The sequence below is a fragment of the Polypterus senegalus genome, chromosome 6 (assembly GCF_016835505.1).
Source record: "Polypterus senegalus isolate Bchr_013 chromosome 6, ASM1683550v1, whole genome shotgun sequence".
Classification (NCBI taxonomy): Eukaryota; Metazoa; Chordata; class Cladistia; order Polypteriformes; family Polypteridae; genus Polypterus; species Polypterus senegalus.
In genome coordinates, this window is record NC_053159.1 from 39,055,515 (window position 1) to 39,077,970 (window position 22,456).

General features: G+C 39.9%; 1 protein-coding gene across 3 annotated transcripts in view; it reads right to left on the minus strand.

Moving 5' to 3' along the window:
* The window catches only part of rftn2 (raftlin family member 2), a 336,974-nt gene that overhangs the window by 181,614 nt on the left and 132,904 nt on the right, over positions 1 to 22,456 (minus strand). For all 3 annotated transcript variants that reach the window (XM_039755878.1, XM_039755880.1, XM_039755879.1), the window contains exon 7: positions 13,786 to 13,914. In XM_039755878.1, coding sequence (XP_039611812.1) covers positions 13,786 to 13,914 — 129 coding nt within the window. The remainder of the gene's footprint in view (positions 1 to 13,785; positions 13,915 to 22,456) is intronic.

Below are 22,456 nucleotides of genomic sequence, written 5' to 3' on the forward strand. Positions count from 1 at the left end.
GGAAAAATATTGCCTGGTCTGATGAGTCTCGATTTCTGTTGAGACATTCAAATGGTAGAGTCAGAACTTGGTGTAAACAGAATGAGAACATGGATCCATCATGCCTTGTTACCACTGTGCAGGCTGGTGGTGGTGGTGTAATGGTGTGGGGGATGTTTTCTTGGCACACTTTAGGCCCCTTAGTGCCAATTGGGCATCGTTTAAATGCCACGGGCTACCTGAGCATTGTTTCTGACCATGTCCATCCCTTCATGTACCCATCCTCTGATGGCTAATTCCAGAAGGATAATGCACCATGTCACAAAGCTTGAATCATTTCAAATTGGTTTCTTGAACATGACAATGAGTTCACTGTACTAAAATGCCCCCCCCCAGTCACCAGATCTCAACCCAATAGAGCATCTTTGGGATGTGGTGGAATGGGAGCTTTGTGCCCTGGATGTGCATCCCACAAATCTCCATCAACTGCAAGAGGCTATCCTATCAATATGGGCCAACATTTCTAAAGAATGCTTTCAGCACCTTGTTAAATCAATGCCACGTAGAATTAAGGCAGTTCTGAAGGCGAAAGGGGGTCAAACACCGTATTAGTATGGTGTTCCTAATAATCCTTTAGGTGAGTGTATATACATATATATACAGATCTACATATATACACAAATCTACATATATACACACATACATATAATACATATCCACATATATATATACAGATATATATACATATTGACATATACATTGTCACGCACGCACGAGTAGGAGACCGCGGACGAATTTTAACACACCTGGGAAGACATTCGCCAGCAGGGAATGGCGGGGTACTAACTTTCTCCCTGTGCTTTCTTTCAGGAAAAAAGACACTCCACCGCCATAAGCCGGCTTTGCCAGCAGTACGTTACTTCCGCCCTTCCTCCGCCATCTTGTCCTGACATCATCGGTCCCAGCATCCCTCACGGTTCCTTCCCAGCATTCCTCCACTTCCGGCTCCTCCCTCATAAAATGGCCACCGACGCCATGTTTCGGCGTCGCGCTTATGAACTGTTGTGTTTATAATTTTGACCAGTTTTTTTCATTTATTTTTGTGGATCGTCTACAATATACGGGGCTGGAAAACCCCAAACCTTTGTGCTGTCTCCTGCTCAGTCTTTTACAACATATACGCATACATACATACATACATATACAGGTGCCGGTCATAAAATTAGAATATCATGACAAAGTTGATTTATTTCAGTAATTCCATTCAAAAAGTGAAACTTGTATATTAGATTCATTCATTACACATAGACTGATGTATTTCAAATGTTTATTTCTTTTAATTTTGATGATTATAACTGACAACTAATGAAAGTTCTAAATTCAGTATCTCGGAAAATTAGAATATTGTGGAAAGGTTTAATATTGAAGACACCTGGTGCCACATTCTAATCAGCTAATTAACTCAAGACACCTGCAAAAGCCTTTAAATGGTCTCTCAGTCTAGTTCTGTAGGCTACACAATCATAGGGAAGACTGCTGACTTGACAGTTGTCCAAAAGACAACCATTGACACATTGCACAAGGACGGCAAGACACAAAAGGTCATTGCTAAAGAGGCTGGCTGTTCACAGAGCTCTGTGTCCAAGCACATTAATAGAGCGAAGGGAAGGACAAGATGTGGTAGAAAAAAGTGTACAAGCAATAGGGATAACCGCACCCTGGAGAGGATTGTGAAACAAAACCCATTCAAAACTGTGGGGGAGATTCACAAAGAGTGGACTGCAGATGGAGTCAGTGCTTCATGAACCACCACGCACAGACAAATGCAAGACATTGGTTTCAGCTGTTGCATTCCTTGTGTCAAGTCACTCTTGAACAAGAGATAGTGTCAGAAGCGTCTCGTCTGGGCTAAAGACAAAACTGCTGCTGAGTGGTCCAAAGTTATGTTCTCTGATGAATGTAAATTTTGCATTTCCTTATGAAATCAAGGTCCCAGAGTCTGGAGGAAGAGAGGAGAGGCACAGAATCCATGTTGCTTGAGGTCCAGTGTAAAGTTTCCACAGTCAGTGATGGTTTAGGGTGCCATGTCATCTGCTGGTGTTGGTCCATTGTGTTTTCTAAGGTCCAAGGTCAATGCAGTCATCTATCAGTAAGTTTTAGAACACTTCATGCTTCCTGCTGCTGACGAACTTTATGGAGATGCAGATTTCATTTTCCAACAGGACCTGGCACCTGCACAAAGTGCCAAAACTACCAGTGCCTGGTTAAAGGACCATGGTATCCCTGTTCTTGATTGGCCAGCAAACTCGCCTGACCTTAACCCCATAGAAAAACTATGGGGTATTGTGAAGAGGAAGATGCAATACGCCAGACCCAACAATTCAGAAGAGCTGAAGGCCACTATCAGAGCAACATGGGCTCTCATAACACCTGAGCAGTGCCACAGACTGATCGACTCCATGCCACGTCACATTGCTGCAGTAATCCAGGTCAAAGGAGCCCCAACTAAATATTGAGTGCTGTACATGCTCATACTTTTCATGTTCATACTTTTTAGTTGGCCAACATTTCCAAAAATCCTTTTTTTTGCATTGGTCTTAATTGATATTAAATTTTCCGACATACTGAATTTGGGACTTTCATTAGTTGTCAGTTATAATCATCAAAATTAAAAGAAATAAACATTTGCAATACATCAGTCTGTGTGTAATGAATGAATCTAAACTACAAGTTTCACTTTTTGAATGGAATTACTGAAATAAATCAACTTTGTCATAATATTCTAATTTTATGACCAGCACCTGTATATACACATACATACATACATACATACATACATACATATACATACATATACATACATATCTACATATATATATACTGTATATAGCAAAATCCCTGCGCATCGCAGCGTCGAAGTACTGGTTTTAAATAAGCTTACTGTTGAGAATGCAACGTATAGTTGTCAAGGAGAAAAGCAATGTTGCCTCAAATCAATGGCAACCTTTTGTAGGGTCTGTCCTTGAGACTTATTAATTGTCATCGCAAAGCAGAGCCTTACTGGAAATTTGAGGCATTTGAATTGAAATGGCAGATCAGAGGGTATAACGGTGATGCGAGAAATATATTCAGAGTGTTGCGCTCTGCTCTATTTTTGTGTAGCTGCCTTCACACAACTTCTTTGCTGCTTTATAAATGAACGCCATATAAGGCCGTCATTTATCCTTGCTTCGCGGTTCTGTACTGTTTTAATGTTCGCTTATTACGATTGCTATAGTTATTGTGTAGCTATTTGAGACTTACTTTACTGTTCAGGTACCCATTTCCTTTATTTAATCCGCGGCTTGTAGGCTATTTTTGGTTTGTTTATTACGATTATAGATATTTATTGATTCCCTTCTTTAGCTGACTGCCTGTTCATATAAGGGAATCTGCTGGTTTTTTGTGAAGCAGCCTTTACACAGCTTCTTCGCTGTTTTATAAACGAACGACATATAAGGCCATCCTGTTTCCTTGCTTCGCCAAGGAAGCTGCCTTTTTATTTAATCCACGGGTATTCCGCTGTTTTATTGCTTGTTTATTATGATTGGTAAAGTTCTCCTTATATAGCACGTTGTCAGTTCAGCACTCTGGTTGTAATATAACGAAGCTGCGCGAGCTTACTCTTGAGAATGCAACGTATAGTTGTCCAGGAGGAAAGCAATGTTGCCTGAAATCAATGGCAACCTTTTGTAAGGTCTGTCCCCAAGACTTATTATTTGTCATCGTGAAGCAGAGCCTTACTGGAAATTGGACGCATTTGAATTGAAATGGGAGATCAGAGGGCATAACGGGGATGTGAGGAATACATTGATTTTGTATTTGGTGGCAAAGTTGCTTCCGCAAGACCGCGTTAGCTGTGGAGCTCAGCTCGGAGCATATTCTTTTCCTACCTTGTCAATTGTGAAATGCATTTTTTGAACAGGTTTAATGCATGGAAGTGATCACTCGTACTGTGTTCAGTCAGTTCACGTGAGCTGCTCTCTTGTGTGATGTTGCGATGTCCACGGCTATATTTAATGTTAGCTAAGACCCGACACTTAAAAGTTTCTCGCTACAGCAATTTGAAGTCCATTACAAAGTGATCCAAAGTCTTGTTTATACCTCGTGTCTTCTCATTAAACTTCTATAAAATATTCGACGAAGGCATGACAAACGGCAGCGGGAGTGTGTCCATAAACTTAAATTAAACTTACGGTTGACACCGTGCTTTGTTTCCGCAATAGCTGCACTTATGAATAAGCTTGTATGCGTTTTTCTTCAGAGCTATTTGGAGCTCTTCCTTGTTTTCTACGTTCTGCGTTAACAGTCAGTTCATGTGACTACGTGAGAGGCGTGAAGATTTGACACGCAACTCCGCCTCCCACAGCCATCGAGCTGAAGTCCAATACAGTATATGGAGAAAAATAGGTTCCAGTTATGACCATTGCGCATAGAATTTCGAAATGAAACCTGCACAACTTTTGTAAGTGAGTTATAAGGAATGAGCCTGCCAAAATTCAGCCTTCTACCTACACGGGAAGTTGGAGAATCAGTGATGAGTGAGTGAGATGCCCGGAGATGGCTCCTGCCTTTTCCATTCTCTTTGTTACATATTGCATGGCCATATCAGGCTCACTCTTGATATCCAGAAGAACATTGTGTCTTATGTATTGATTGACTGGGACAGGTTCAAGGTGTGGACTGATGATGGTACAGGAGATAATTGTACTACACAGGAGCACTATAAGAGTGAAATGCTTAAGTCCTTCACCTATGGTTCTGCATGTGAGTTGATGGCTGCCGCTGAATTGTTTGGTTGTCGCTTTCAAGTGTACTGAAATGGCCAGATATTTTACACTTTTCAACAACTGCCAATGCCTCTTAAACATCTTAGATTCACAGTTGACGATTTAAGTAGTGGACACTTTGATGTTTATGAATGTTTAAACTCTCAAAAGCTGGATGTAAAGTTATCGATGAAACCGCTTGTATGCTTACAACGCTTGACAGATACCAAATGTCACTTCAACACATGTCCTGCAAATACTGTCATAATTGAAACAAACCATGAAACTCAAACCGATTATGACACGAGCAATCCAAGCTGTGAGATTTGAAACAAGATTACTGTTTACATGGCCAACTGTACGTTGCATGTTCAAGAGTAAGCTCAGCACACAGCTTGGTCATATTACAACCGGAGGGCCAAACTGACAATGTGTTATACAAAGAGATCCTTAACAAATAATTATTGGTATATTTTCCCTCAGTTTAAAAAGGTTTAATTTTCTTCTTAATAAAAATTTTCAGGCAGCACTTCGCAGCTGCGAAGCGCGGGTATTTTGCTAGTATACATATATACATATACATACATATCTACATACATACACACACACACATATATATATATATATACATACACATACGAGGTGTGGCAGAAAAGTAATGAGACTGATTTTTTATTTACCAAAGTTTTTATTTTTTTCAAACATCGATGTTATCCCCTTTAAAGTAGTTCCCTTGGGCAGCTACCCTCCGATGGAGACGTTGTTCCCACTGTTGGTAGCAGCGCTAAAAGTCTTCAACCGGTATGGTCTTCAGCATGTCCGTTACACTCTTGGATGTTTTCTAATGTCCCGAAATGACGTCCTTTGAGGACATTTTTCAGTTTAGGAAAAAGGAAAAGTCACACGGACTGAGGTCGGGTGAATAAGGGGGCTGGGGAAACACAGGAATGCCTTTTGAGGTCAAAAATTCTGTTATGGAGAGGGCAGTTTTTCGGCACCATTTTGGCACAGACCTTTCGCATGTGCAAATGTTCAGTCAAAATTTGATGAACAGTAAATCTGTTCAAATTTAATTGTTCACTCAATATTCTTAATGTTAAACGACGGTCTGATCTCACAAGAGTGTTCACACGTTCGATGTTTTCATTGGTTTTCGAAGTTGAAGTCCTCCCTGAACGGTGTTCATCTTCAACGTGTTTTCTGCCTTCCAAAAATGATTTGTGCCTGCGAAAAACTTGAGCTCGGGATAAAGAATGTTCCCCATAGGCCTGTTTTAACTTTTCAAACGTCACACTTGCCGTTTAATGGCACAACGTTGCTCCAAATTCCGCTGTTCCATTTTGCGTGACACACAACCAAAAACACAACTTCGCTAATAGCAGTCACAAAAATCACGTAATTAACGGAAGGAGTTGAACCTCGCACTGAGCTATGGGAGGGTACTGATACATGTGCACTATCAAGGACAACAGCGCAGCGTTGCCAGATTGCTTGCAGTGTTGCCAGTCTCATTACTTTTCTGCCACACCTCGTATATACATATCTACATATATTCACACATACATATGTGTATATATATATATATATATATATATATATATATATATATATATATATATACACACACACACACATATATATATTGTAAGATATGGCCGGCCATGTACCCCGGCCAATACCCCCAAGCCGCCAGGTGGAGCCCTCCTTGCAGCATGGAGGTCCCCAGAAGACCAGCAGGGCATTATGGACCATGTAGTTTTTGTGCACCGCCCTGCTGGATGCCATGGGGGCCACGAGAGGGAGCTGCAGGGAGGACCGAAGAATTCTTCATGCCCTATGACCCGGAAGTTCGTCATAGGAAGAGCGACGGGCTTCCGGGGTGAGAAACATTATTTACCCTGACCCGGAAGGAATAAGGACTTGTGGACTGTTGGGAAGGAACACCTCCGGGTCAGGGAATATAAAAGGACTGTGGGAGCTCCCAGACGATGAGCTGAGTTGGGAGGCAGGGTGGCTAAGCGTCTGGGAGTGGAGGATTGTTTATTATTGTGGTTTATTGTTATTGTGAATTGTGGAGAGGAGCGTGCTTTGTGCACTTATTATTATAATAAATATCATCTTTGGACTTTTACCTGGTGTCTGACGTATAGTCTGAGGGTACAAGGGTGCGAGAAGCATCTTATTCTGTTACAATATATATACAGTATATACACCCTTTGGGGTGCAAGCTGCTGTTGCTGGGCATGCCAGAATCCATCGAGGAAGAAAAAAAAAAAAAACATTATTTGTACAAATTCTTAATTTACCTATCCATTCCTAATAATTAAATGGGCAGGCTATTTCGTATCAGTGCAATACGCTGCTTGTTAAAACAGATGACTTCCGCTCTTACGTGCACGTAGTGCTGCGTGGGCATTATGAACTATTGTATCTGTTCAAGTTCTATTTAAATTTTAAATATAAGTAATTTTTATTATGTCAACAGAAATATCTTTGGTAGGAATATAAGTTAAATTTAGAAATCACTGCATAAATTTTCCTTCACCATAGAAATGTAAAGACTAAATTCAACTTACATTCCTACCAAAGATATTTCTGTCGACTAAATAGAACCTACTTATATCCAAATAGAACTTGAAAAGATATATTTTTTCAAATCTGAGCACGCATTTTAGATCGACTTAACACGCACTACATCAAGCCCCGTGCTATTGTGCTCTGGCCTGCCTGCCTCAATAAGTCACCGCCGCTTCGCTCTTACTTTTTTACCGTTCATTTAATCATGGGCCTCTCTACAGTTTTGTTTATTTTCGGGTTGTAATATTCATTAAATTTACGTATGATCTGGTCCATTGGCGGCCCGCATCTCACACCTAGGCCATCAGTACTGCTCCATCTGAATCAACCCGACCCTCAAAAACTAATTTATGGTTATAAAAACCATCTTGATATGCAGAAATACAGTATAAAGAGCCGCTGCATCACAGATAGATAACTCCTGTAGCCACAATAAATGCTTTTATTGAATAGACAAAACAGGGGTGAACAAGTTCCTTTCTACTGCAGAAACAGCCGCAACACACATAAAAAACATCAATAATAACTCATAAACTTGCAATATTATTTAGGAAACTCGCAACATTTTACTCACCAAAAATTCGGATTATTTGTAAACAAAATCCATCCTCCTCTCATTCCTCAAAAACAGTTCAATCACTCTGTCGAACGGATTATTCGTGCACCTCCATCAAAAAGTCCCTTTCTATCGCCAGCGAAGCTAATGCTGAAAATCGAACCTACGGCTTCTATCCAATCAATGGGTCTGAATACAGTGACGTCGCCGTACGCCTGCTAGAGGGCCGTACTGACACCAACTCAAAATCTGATTGGTTGAAGCAACAGGTTAATCAACATTTATTCTGTGTTAGAGTGCCTGCATAACGGATTGTAAAGTCCTCTTTGCCTGGCAACAAATGATGGCTGAAATGTGATTGGTTAAATGCTTTAATACGAAAATACATGCCTGGAAGCAGCACAACCATCGGAAAAGCTATGAAAGGAAGCGGACAGACTATTTGGAATTATTTAATAAGTATTTATGGACAAAATATAATTAACATCAGTTTGTGATTCAGATATTTTTATTTATGAATATGCTAAGCACAGTCCTTCACCCGCGAATATTTACCTTATATGGGCAGGCACTCAATTACGCGGGGGGGCGTGATGATGCAAGACACAACTCTGCCTCCCACAGCCATCGAGCTGCAATCTATTAAAGTATATGGACGAAAAAATAGGTTCCAGTTATGACCATTACGCGTAGAATTTCAAAATGAAACCTGCCCAACTTTTGTAAGTAAGCTGTAAGGAATGAGCCTGCCAAATTTCAGCCTTCTACCTACACGGGAAGTTGGAGAATTAGTGATGAGTCAGTGAGTGAGTGAGTGAGTGAGTGAGTGAGGGCTTTGCCTTTTATTAGTATAGATTAATGGTAACATTGTTAATTAATATTTTTCTATTTCTTACATTACGCAATATAAATTATTTCCATACATCGCTTGTATTTTTCTCGGGCATTGGGTTAGATATATTTCATTTAGTATCATGCAATACTTCAGTCCAAATCAAAATATAAAATACCAGTAACGGCGGACTGCACAATAACATACAGTGAATACACTTAACAGTTATCATTCTCTTTCTCTATACGTTTGCTCAGAGGTTGATGCGCTTACTGCTGCCTGAGCAGCTCTTTTTTTCTCCACCCTAGCGGCCCATTTTTTCTCTATTTCCGTAGGCATCTTTTTGCGTTAAAACTGATTACGTCAGTTTTTGTGTTGCAATTACTTAGTACATTTTTCTTAATGTTTCACTTCAGCTGGAACTTAAGTACAAAGGTCTATGAGCTACAGGTGATTTAAAATCCAGGACAGACAAATGAATATCCACAGTAGCATATTATAAGAGAAGATTTTTTTCATGCCAGTAGCAGTCAGTCTGATGAGTGCAGAATGTATTTTGTAACATAACCCACCATAATAGGCCTGCTAACCCTGCTCATGATGTGGTCTAAGTCAGTCCCCATCTCAGACTCCAAAAACCCACAGCAAACACACTTAGTCTTAGTCTTGATCCGCTGTTAGTCTGCAGTGCTGATGCAAGCTGGAACAGTGCTAATCCCTAAAGTTACTGCTGTTACCGTAAACACATACTAGGACCACACCAGCAGTTGATCATCCCTCAAAGCACACTGATGCTGACCTGTAAATTTCTTTGCATGCTTATTGGTTTAGTATCTTCTTCTTCTTCTTCTTTCAGCTGTTCCCGTTAGGGATTGCTACAGCAGATCACTTTTTTTCCATATCTTCCTGTCATCTGCATCTTGCTCTGTTACACCCATTACCTGCATGTCCTGTCTCCACATCCGTAAACCTTCTCTTAAGCCTTCCTCTTTTCCTTATGCCTGGCAGCTGTATCCTTAACATCATTCTACCAATATACCCAAGAATCACTCCTCTGCACATGTCCAAACCAACGCAATCTCGCCTCTCTGACTTTGTCTACTAACTGTCCAACCTGAGCCGACCCTCTAATATACTCATTTCTAATCCTGTCCATACTCGTCACACACAATGTAAATCTTAGCATCTTTAACTCTGCCATCTCCAGCTCTGCCCCCTGCTTTCTGGTCAGTGCCACTGTCTCCAACCCATATAATATAGCTGGTCTCCCTACCATCCTGTACACCTTCCCTTTTACTTTTACTGATATCCGTCTGTCACAAGTTACTCCTGATACTCTTCTCCAGCCACTCCAACCAGAACGTACTCTCTTTTTCACCTCTCTTCCACAATCCTCGTTACTCTGTACTGTTGATGCCAAATATTTAAACCCTCCCACCTTTGCCAAAACTACTCCCTGCATCCTCAACATTCCACCTGCATCCTCAACATCCCACTGATCTCCCTCTCATTCACATGCATTTATTCTGTCTTGTTCCTACTGAACTCCATTTCTCTCCTCTCAAGGGCATATCTCCACCTCTCCAGGGTCTCCTCAACCTGCTACCTACTCTCAGTACAGATTATAATGTCATCAACAAACATCATAGTCCACAGGGAACCCTGTCAAATCTTGTCTGTGAACTTGTCCATCACCACAGCAAATAACAAAGGGCTCAGAGCTGATCCGTGATGTAATCCCATCTCCACGTTGAATGCATTTATCACTCCTACCGCAGACCTCACTATCTTCACAGTTCCCTCGTATATATCCTGTACAAGTCTTAAGTACTTCTCTGCCACTCCCGACTTCCTCATGCAATACCACAACTCCTCTCGAGGCACCCTGTCATATGCTTTCTCCAGGTCCACAAAGACGCACTGCTACTCCTTCTGGCCTTCTCTATACTTCTCCATCAACACCCTCAGAGCAAACATTGCATCTGTGGTGCTCTTTCCTGGCATGAAACCATACTTGTATTCACTAATCATCACCTCACTTCTTAGCAGTACTTCCACTATACTAAGCTTCTGTTCCAAGACCGCCGCTTCTTCCAGGAAAGCAAACTCAGTCAATTTTAGGTGCCCCTTCAATGTAATATGAACCACAGCATAGAGAGAAGTGTGTATATTACAACCGGTACACATCTCGTAAATGCAGAAAGGATGGACCCACTTTCACTTCCTCATCTCCTTTGTTTGCTTCACCAACATGTCCATTGAAATCTGCTCCAATCAGCACTTTCTGTCCCTTGGGTACACTGTCCATTACTTCATCCAACTCATTCCAGAAATCTTCTTTCTCATCCACCACATACTCAACTTGCAAGGCACATGTACTAACAACATTCTTCATCATCATACCTCAAATTTCCAGCTTCATAATCATTACTCTGTCTGACATTCTTTCACCTCCAAAACACTCTTGACATACTGTTCCTTCAAAGTAACCATACCCCATTTCTCCTCTCACACCATGATAGAGCAATTTGAGTCCACATCCAGTCCACATGGACTTACTCCCCTCCCCTTCCATTTAGCCTCTTGCGTGAAAAATATATCAACCTTACTTCACTCCATCATATCGGCTAACTCTCTCCCCTTACCAGTCATACTGCCAACATTCAAAGTTCCTACCCTCAGTTCCACTCTCTTTACCTTAATCCTCTAAGCCTGCCACTGGACACGTCTCCACCCTCTTCTTCCCCTTCTTTAGTATAATGAGAGCCTAAATGTAGTTACTGGTCTGCATAAAGTATGGTTTTAGAGAAAAACATGTTGCTAAAGTAGCAAACACTGTTGCGCCGACAAGTCATTCATTTGTATGTAACAGCAGACACGTCAGTATCTGTAATGGAGCCAATGAACTCAAATTCACCCTGGACTTCACACAACGTTGCATTAACGCCCACATAACATGTTGATGGTAAGTTTCTACAGTGAATGACTGTAACTCAAACACCAACCCGTGGCGCACAAGACAGGAACCCTATTAACTCAGCCAAACAGTCATAATGGTGGGCTGAGATGGTTCCAGTACTCTTTCTGCTGGGTAATTTCATTAGTTATTAATCGTTAAAAAAATAGTGCCACATGGGATTGTAGCCTGTAGTTTCAATTGTTAGATTACTGTATTGACTGCTGTCTAGTAATCCATGCAGCTGAGATGGCACGATTGTTTGGTCCATATTCCTCTGGTGGAAGAGGGTCAATAAGGCGACTGTTTTCTCTTGTTGTGCCTTCATTACACTCATTTATTCTGCTGACTTCAGGATAAAAATGCAGAGTTTGCCTCCAACTGATTTGGTACAGAGAGATCAGGATAAGGCAGAAACTATGTTACGTTTCGTGGTACGTAAAATATTATGATGCACATTTGCCCTTGTTTTTCTTTACTATGATGGTTAAAATACAGATTGACTTTTGTCACAGAGGTATGACTCTTTTGCCTTCCCAAAGTGGTGTCCTCAGCCTCAGAGAATGGGAAGGTAACAGGCAACCTCTTGAAGTCTGCTTGGTCTATATTTGTATCTAACTGCATTTGACTGTGCCAAATTATCCATGAATCCCTCTAAACAACACTAAACATGATTATTTGATGGTCTGTTTTCAACTTTCTTAGCACATGACTTTAATTCAGTAACAAGAACTTTTAAAGCATTCACTATCGTCCAAAAATTGTTTCTGTTTATTTTCTAGGTGTCATTAGCTAACAAGATAGCAAGTTAGCATTTCTTCGCAAGACCAAGGTAATGGAACAGAGAGCAGTACACAATACCTTTTGACCAACAGTACTTTAAATAAAGGTTAGAGATGTCCAACTCATTAACGCAGAGATGGAGAAAAACATAAATCTATAGTACTAGGGTGTTGTTCCATGTTAACCATTATGAATGTAGTGAGAACTCAAGCAAAATGACACCTTGTGTTGGCTAACTAAAAAGATTACAATATTCAAGCTTTCGAAGCAATTCAGGCTCCTTCTTCAGGCAAGATGTAATTACATCTTGCCTGAAGAAGGGGCTTGAGTTGCCTTGAAAGCTTGCATATTGTAATCTTTATAGTTAAATAAATCTAGAAATTTGTAAATCTGGAAATAAATCAACAAATACATATTATTTATTTATTTATTTGTTTGTTCTATAGATGTATTTATTTATTCATCTGTTTATGACAAGGATTTATTTATTTTATTTATTTATACATACCAACAATTTATTTATGCAAAATATTTATTTACCTTCAAGTCATATTTCGTCCTCCATATACAATGAGAAAAATAAAAAAATTAAATAGAAGAATATGTCACAAAAAACAAAAAATCTTCTACAATATTAAACATTACCTGACAACTAAGATAAACAATTTAGCATTTGATCACTTGGGTTTATCACAAAAATGGCATTAGGAATAATATGAGAGTACTAAATCAGGAATATTTTGCCCTCTCTAATTTCCCTGCTGTTTCTTATTCTGAGTTACATCTGTAGGTGGGTTGCTTACAATAGTAAAGGAAACATAAATGCAAACCACGTAGCCTCATCAAATTAAGCAATAAAATTGAAATTTAAATTGAGGTTATCAATTTCTTAAAGACTACAAGTTAAGGGAAAATAGTTTATATTTTCCTTTGATTTCAAAGGCTGCCTAGATTATGTCTCTCAAGACTAAAATCACTCATACATATGTTTACAAGGTTATGAAGTCATTATTATCACATCCACAATGAAATTCTTCATTGCATGAGCTAATCTACATACAACATATCATCATCATGCAGCGCCATCATTAGTACCATTTAGCTAAAATCACCACCACAAATACAAGTTTAAAACTTATTTTTTCAATTGATGAATTGGTTAAGAGGATTCATGCTGTAAGACGCTATTTCACCCTTCCATATTTATTCATCTTTTTTATTCTACTTCAAATTTAGTTTAGATTCGGGGCTTATTAGGATCATATTTCACAATAAACTGTGAATTTCACAATACCTCAGGTCCAATGGTATCTAACCCTGGCACAGCAGAGGCTGCAGGGGCACAATCTTGTGCTCTTTCCATAGACTGGTAGGCAGTATCTGAAGTCTGAAAGTAATATATAGGTAGTGTGGGCACAGGAACCTAAAAGAGACAAACAAAGAAACAAAATGTTAATATTTGCAAAAACTAATGCAAGATTTTAGATATATTATTACTCTTGCATAAAGAATGCATTCATTTTACTCTATCAATGCATATACAGTAAACCCTCATTTATCGCAGTTAATCCGTTCCAGACTCTACCGCGATGAATTTCCGCGAAGTAGGATTCTTTATTTATAAACCTAATATTTTCGCAGTTAGAACATAGAAAACCTGTTTATGACCTTCTAAATACTTTTTTGTAACATTATTAGAGCCATCTAGACATGAAATAACACCCTTTAGTCAAAAGTTTAAACTGTGCTCCATGACAAGACAGAGATGGCAGTTCTTTCTCACAATTAAAAGAATGCAAACATATCTTCCTCTTTAAAGAAGTGCGCGTCAGCAGCAGAGAATGTCAGAGAGAGTGAGAGAAAAGTAAACAATCAAAAATCAATAGGGCTGTTGGGCTTTCAAGTAGAAGCAACACGATAAAGCGGCCACAAGAAAGGGATCAGTGTGAAGGTAGTTTTTCAGCATTTTTTAGAAGAGCGTCCGTATCTTCTAAGCAAACAGCCTCTGTGCAAACAGCCCCTCTGCTCACACCCCCTCCGTCAGGAGCAGAGAATGTCAGAGGGAGTGAGAAAGGAAGAGAAGAGCAAACAATCAAAAATCAATACGTGCTGCTAGAGCTTTTAAGTGTGCGAAGCACCGCGCGGGAAGCATATTGTATATCATTGAGGAGTTTTACTTAATATGTAATACGTGCTCTGATTGGGTAGCTTCTCAACCATCCGCCAATAGTGTCCCTTGTATGAAATCAAATGGGCAAACACACTGAGGAAGCATGTACCAGAAATCCGCGAACCAGCGAAAAATCCGTGATATATATTTAGATATGCTTACATTTAAAATCCGCGATGGAGTGAAGCCGCGAAAGTCGAAGAGCGATATAGAGAGGGATCACTGTACCTAAGAATAATGCGCTTTTATAGTTGTTCAATGCTTAAAAATATTGAACAAATCTTGAAGCAATTCCAAAGCAATAACCAAGTACTTTTGTGAATTTATCTACCCATCCATGTTCTGGACAATTACCTTCATTTGTGGGTCTCCAATAGCCGGCACCTATCCTGGCAGACACAGACAGAATACAAAGGTAACTGACATTATTAGAAAGGGGAGATTAACTTTATATAGTCTGTCTAAGCATCCCAGAAGGCAGCTCACCAATACTAAAAGCAATACCAAAATGCAACATGCAAATTTGACAGGAAAATTCTTATAGAGACAAAAATTAAGCATAATTCAGCAGTACTCTCACACAACAAATAATCATTAAACAAATATAATTATGAAAAGCACAAAATGGGTGTTCAACTCGCAGGCAAAACTGTTTATATTTGGAAAAAAAACACCAAGTACAAAAAAGTATACATAATGAAAAATTTTTACTTTGCTAACATATGCATACATACCAAGATTTGATCTTTATATAAACAGCACACTTAAAGGTTATATAATTGAAAAATTTGATTTAAAAATAATTTATTCAACAGCAAACAGATACGCCATTTCCATCTGTTGAAAAGGTAACAACACCCTTTTTCTTTGACAGTTAAGATTACCTTCCTTTGCAGAAATAAACTCACATATGGAAATTCCTATAACTGTCTACCAGTGGCTGAAACTGACTGGGAGAAACATTTTCCAACTCCACTACATAGAATTCTTTCAGCTGTCCAGTGCTAAGGTGTGTCTTACATTGTTCTGTATTACCCTAAATCACATTCTAGTGGAATAAATAATTCATAGTTTATTCTATGATGCGAGATGCCCAAGCCCTGATGCTGGAAAACAGTCCCAAACCCTAACATTGCTAGTAACATACTTTACAGTATCTATCTGGGTATTCTGCTCAAAGCTCCCTTTGGTTTGTGCCAAAATCCCTTCTGGTACTGTCACTAAATAACTCTGTCTTTGTCTTAGTTGTGCAGAAGTTGGGATCTTTGAGCAAAGTGTTCATGAGCAAACATCAGTCTTGTCCTGTTCTTTCTGGACAGCAAAGGTTTCCTCCTGGCACTAGATCTAATTTGTGCAGCCTCCTTCTAATGGCATATTCATGGACTTTCATATCAACAGTGACAAAAGCTACCAGTAGGTCCTGTGATGAAACTCTGGGGATCTTTAAGTATCTTGCATTTGGCTCTCGGGATGAACTTGCTGGAGAAGCCTGGCCTGGACGTGTTGGCAGTAGTTTGAAATCTTCACTTATAGATGATCATCCCAACAGTGGAAAGGTTTATTTCCAATTGTTTGAAGATCATTTTAAATCCCTTCCCAGACACATAGGCATCTTAACCTTCATCAGAAGAAGCTCTAGGCATCACTTCAGGATCCTGTGCATCTGGATCCAAACCTTCATGCCAACTCACCATATAACCACCAGAACTCAGTTCTGTTTTGAATTCAGTCTTTAAAAACTGTTAATTTCAACCTTCCTGTCAAATATACAGGGTGACAACCCCAAACCTTTATGTGTGCTGATTGTGCTTGTTTCACAGTGGCACAGTCTGCAAGATTTTGCTGGGAAATGATTGAACAAGCAAGACCTTTCTATCATTATTACCAACATGGCAACTGAGATCCAGTCCTTGTGGGTTCAGGTTGGCAAACAGAGTAAACAGCTCAATGACAGTGAGGTGCATAACCAAACACATGTTGCTCACTGACAGAACCAATCATGGGCTCCGTCTCAGGTACAAGTACTATTACCATTACAAGATAACAATGAAATTGAATCATATTTTCTTATCTTTTAGCATACCACCACCCAACAACACTGGGAGCGAGTGAAGTGGGCCACAACACTGACAACTTGCTTGAAGAGTGAGACACAGCGGACTTACTAAAACCTCAATGAGCAGGCCACCTACAATATTGACACAATAAAATCTGAGGTGATGAAAAGGTATGGCATCTCCCTGGGCCAGCAGGTGAGGCTTTGTATATAGTCGAAATTCGACCTGGATAGGCCGTCACGCTCTCAAGCATTTGACTTATGGGGCAAAGTAGGCAGATGGTTAACACTAGAATTACCAAAGCCTATGAACAAACTTGTAAATCCGGCCCACTTTAAATCCGTTTGCATCTCTCCATTCAGCATATTTTATGTTGTAAATGTGTGGATAAGCCAAAGCAGCAAGGAGACCGCGCCATGGTACTAATCCCCACCTCCTACTCCATATTGATGGCTCATTGGTAGGGCGCAAACAACATTAAGAGAAGAAAGGGGCTTGTTGAATACTTGGTTAAACAGCCAAATCACCAACCTAGCGAATCGAAGTATCATGGTAACGGGCTGAAAAAGTGAAAGGAAAGAGACCCAATTCCCAACTCTGATCAGCCCCGTTGTTTCTTTGCTCATAAATCATCCCTTAACTTCTGCACCAATTTAATGGTCAAACAGCAGCAGGAGCTGGAAACGGTTATCCGGTCTGTCCAAGAGTTGGTGAGCGAGATACCTGGAAGGACCTCTTTGCTTGTGCATGACATTGTGAGTGAACTAGAGGGCGATTGTACAAGAATGCCCATATAGACTATAGAAAGAAGCCGAGGTGGAACTTGATATCAAGGGTATGCTGGTCTTAGGTGTAACTGAGGAGAGGCATAGTCCCTGGTCCATTCCCATTGTCTTATTTCCCAAACCAGAAAGAGGTTTTGCATAGACTCCTGTTGGCTTAATCATAATTCAATGCCTATTCGATACCATAAGTAGATGACCTCCTCGAGCATCTCGGTAAGTCAGAATACTCTACCACATTTGACATGATGAAAGGGTATTGGCAGTACAGCAATACAGCAGTGGAACGTGAAGCTCTGGCGATCAAGTGTGTAGTTCATCAGCTGGTTCATTATCTCCTAGTCCATGAGTTTACCCTTGTCACCAATCATGCTCCTTTACACTGAATGGCAGTTCACAGGGAATCAAACCCACAAATCACAAGGTGGTTTTTAGACCTAAAGCCTTACCGGTTTAGATGTAAGATGCAAGATTCAAGATACCTTTATTGTCACTGTACAGCCTCTGAAGACCTTTCTTGGCAATTTCTGTTATGTTTGTTGTCCATGACAGGTCCTGGCTGATGGTGACTCCAAAGAATATGAAACTGGAATGTCTTCACCCTCTCGCCATGAATGCTTGTGGGATGGTGAGCACCGCGTTCAGTCTCCTGAAGTCCATAATCAGTTCCCTTGTTTGAAGCTGAGTGCAAGAGTTTACCGTCCTCCATTGCGGGATTCTCTTCATCCCAACATTGATATTTTGTCATGGGTTTACAACTTTTCAGTTCAGGCTGCCCAACCCAACAGATCTGGGCTCTTTAAGTGGGTAGGTATAGGGGGGTTGGTGGGAATGGGAAGCAACTTATGGAATTGAATAATTGTACTTGCCGATCTATCCAGGCTTGGCACTGTCCACTAATCCTTTCTTTCTTTTTCCCTCTGTAGTCCAGCAGACTGAACTCAAGACTTCCGACGTCACTTAAAGGTCCAGCCGGCCCTTCCTGCTCACTCATCATATAAACTCCATCTTGTCTACTGTATTCAGTTCTGTTTTAAACTCAGTCTGAAAAGACCCTTAAATTTCAACTTGCTTTCCAAGTATACAGGGTGGCTACCCTAAGCCTTTCTCTTTGTGTTTCTTATTTTAAAAAAACGCACACACCTGATGAGCCCCATCTAGGGCAAAACATGAGTTGAGTACTCTTTGTATTATTTGGTAGGTATTAAATGACATGTCTACGATCTGCTTCTCGCAACTAAGAGGACTTGGTGGATCTCTTTTGGCTGGCCGAAAATCACAAGCATTATCACCCAAATATCAGATTGTGATCGGACCTATGTATATATACGAGGTGTGGCAGAAAAGTAATGAGACTGATTTTTTATTTACCAAAGTTTTTATTTTTTTCAAACATCAATGTTATCCCCTTCAAAGTAGTTCCCTTGGGCAGCTACACACCGATGGAGACATTGTTCCCACTGTTGGTAGCAGCGCTGGAAGTCTTCAACCGGTATGTCCGTTACACGCTTTTGGATGTTTTCTAATGTCCCGAAATGACGTCCTTTGAGGACATTTTTCAGTTTAGGAAAAAGGAAAAAGTCACACGGACTGAGGTCAGCTGAATAAGGGGGCTGGGGAACCACAGGAATGCCTTTTGAGGTCAAATATTCTGTTATGGAGAGGGCAGTGTTTCGGCACCATTTTGGCACAGACTTTTCGCATGTGCAAATGTTCAGTCAAAATTTGATGAACGGTAAATCTGTTCAAATTTAATTGTTCACTCAACATTCTTAATGTTAAACGACGGTCTGATCTCACAAGAGTGTTCACACGTTCGATGTTTTCATTGGTTTTCAAAGTTGAGCCCGGGATAAAGAATGTTCTCCATAGGCCTGATTTAACTTTTCAAACGTCACACTTGCCGATTCTCCAAGTTTAACACAAAATTTAATGGCACAACGTTGCTACAAATTCCGCTGTTCCATTTTGCGTGACGCACAACCAAAAACACAACTTCGCTAATAGCAGTCACAAAAATTACATAGTTAATGGAAGGAGTTGAGCTATGGGAGGGTACTGATACACGTGCTCTATCAAGGACAACAGCGCAGCATTGCCAGATCGCTTGCAGTGTTGTCAGTCTCATTATTTTTCTGCCACACCTCGTATATATATATAGAGAGAGTGAGAGAGCTAAACTACTGATGAAATGTTTTAGAACACCTCAATTTTTCCTGTTTTACTTCAAGTTTAATGAAATGATATGTAACGAATGACCTAAAATGGGGAAAAGGTAAGCAGTAAACTGACAGAAGTTTAAATTTAACATTTAGGTTAGCAAACACTGAAAAAAGAAAATTTTAAAATATTACAAATGTGCCTTCTTCAGGGAACAACAAGGGTTACAACCTACAGATGTTCTGTAGCATGTAAACTAAGCCTTGCAAGTTGAAGTGAACAATTTGCACAAACGTCCTAACCTCTGTCGATTACTTAAAAAGCTTCTGCCTATCTTAATGCAGAGTTGGAACAGACTGTGTTACTACACCCTCTGAAGTATAGGTTGGTCCACATCTAATTACGCAATTTTCATTACGCTACCACATAGAGAATTTTAAAAAAATTATTTTTGCTGCCAATAGATGGCAGCACCTTCCCTGCATTCCAAAATGGCAGGGAGACAGTTGTCAGTCGAACAGCGGGTGCGATGTGTTCGCATTTTTAAAATTGCATAATTAGATCTGGACCACCCTGTACTACTTGGACAATATTACAATGTAGGAAGGTGTAAATTCCAATGGATAATGACAAGAAAACAGCAATTAACAAATAAACTGGGATAGACCATTATTACCCTTTATAAGTATATGCCTTTCATTTGGAGGAACAGCAAAAAACTCAAAGTGTCAGTGAGCACGGTGTCCTACACAATCCAAAGGAAAGTGGAAGAAACTCTCATAGGAAGAGATCTGACAGACCCAAAGTCACAACCCAATCAGAAGACAAGTTTCTGAGGGTTACCAACTTGCCTAATAGGTCGAAAGTGGTTGAAAGTTAAAATGTCTCAGTTTCTACTGTGAAGAGGTGACTTTGTGCTGCAGGTTTTATTGGGCAAGCGGTAGTAAGAAAGCCATTTAGTAAAGGATAAAATAGGGCCTTGAAATACTGGCTGAGGACTACCGCAGAATGGAAGAAATTCTTGTGGTCCAATGAATCTAAATTTGAAATCTTTGGTTCATCACGCAGGGTGTTTCTACAGCATCAAGTTGGTGAAAGGTTGGTTTCTGAGCGTGTGACACCAAATGTCAAACACAGAGGAGGAAGGGTTATAGTCTGGGGTTCTTTTGCTGGAGGTAGAGTTGGTGACTGGCATTCTGAATCAAAAGGGTTACCAGAGTTGGCTGCTATATCAGCAAAGGGTGGTTAATTTGATGAATAAGATGTTTCACACTTGATAATTCCTTATTTTTTTAATTTGCCAATGTTTATATGTTCTATGCATGATTTTGTGAAACATCCAAGACTTTAAACTGCATGCATTTCCATAACAACTGAAAAACTGTGGTTTTCTAAAACCTTTAATTGGTATAGTATATACTGTTTTGACTTTAAAATTCTACTTATGGTTTATAAAACCTTAAATAATCTCGCCCCGTCTTATATATCGGAATATCTGAGACCATATATTCCAAATTGTAACCTCAAGATCCTCAAATGAGTATCTCCTTAGAATTCCAAGAACAAAACTTAAAAGTGGTGAGGCGGCCTTCTGCTGCTATGCACCTAAAATTTGGAATAGCCTGCCAATAGGAATTTCCCAGGCTAATACAGTGAAGCACTTTAAAAAACTGCTGAAAACACATTACTTTAACATGGCCTTCTCATAACTTCACTGTAATTAAAATCCTGATACACTGTATATTCAACTCATTATAATAACAATTCATGGTGGCTCTAAAATCTGTACTAACCCATACCCTCTTTTTTGTTTCCTTTTCCAGTATCCTTTTGGTGGTGGCTTGCACCCCTACCATCTACTCAAATCACCGTGATGTTCCAACAATGATGGACGGATTAAAAGCCAGAAGTCTGTATGACCATCAACATCAAGTGACTCCGTAAGAACCCAAACTACAATTAGGACTATTCATTTATGTTAGGTAGAATGCCCAGAGGGGCCTGGGCGGTCCCGTGGCCTGGAACCCCTGCAGATTTTATTTTTTTTCTCCAGACGTCTAGTTTTTTTTCTGTTTTTTCTGTTCACCCTGGCCATCAGACCTTACTCCTTTTCTATGTTAACTAATGTTGTCTTATTTTAAGTTCTTATTTTGTCTTTTATTTTTCTTTTCTTCATTATGTAAAGCACTTTGAGCTATTTTTTCCATGAAAATGTGCTATATAAATAAATGTTGTATAAATTTTGTAAAAATTACATTCACAAACACCCACATGTAAAATACAGGTACAATATTAATAAATCAAAACCAAAACAACCCATACAAAAAAAACAAACAATACAAAATATATAGTAATTTATAAGAGTCAGACAAATCCCCTGAACAAATGCAAATAATCAGGATAAACAGCCCAAACAGTTCTTGCAAAGGACAAATAATAAAATATTACAATGCCAGCACTGAACACTGGATAACCAACCGAGATAATGAATGGTAAGGCCATAAGGTGATGGGAAGAATCAAAAATTTGAGACATGATTACTGATGACTGCTTTGGTCATAATACAGCTCAAATGTCACTGCCCGCTACAGATTTCTATTCTATGGTTCAATTTTGTATTGCATAGTGTCGTGGATGCCAGGGGCAAGAAGGCGCCCGGGACAGCATGGCGTCGAGAAAGGCCACGCCAAGGAGGTATCCTCGGTTTGACGAGTCCGGGGAGGTGACTTCCCTGCCTAGTGGCAGCCATGTTTTCTTCTTTACAGGCAGGGACTTTCCGGATCCGCATCAGTGGCG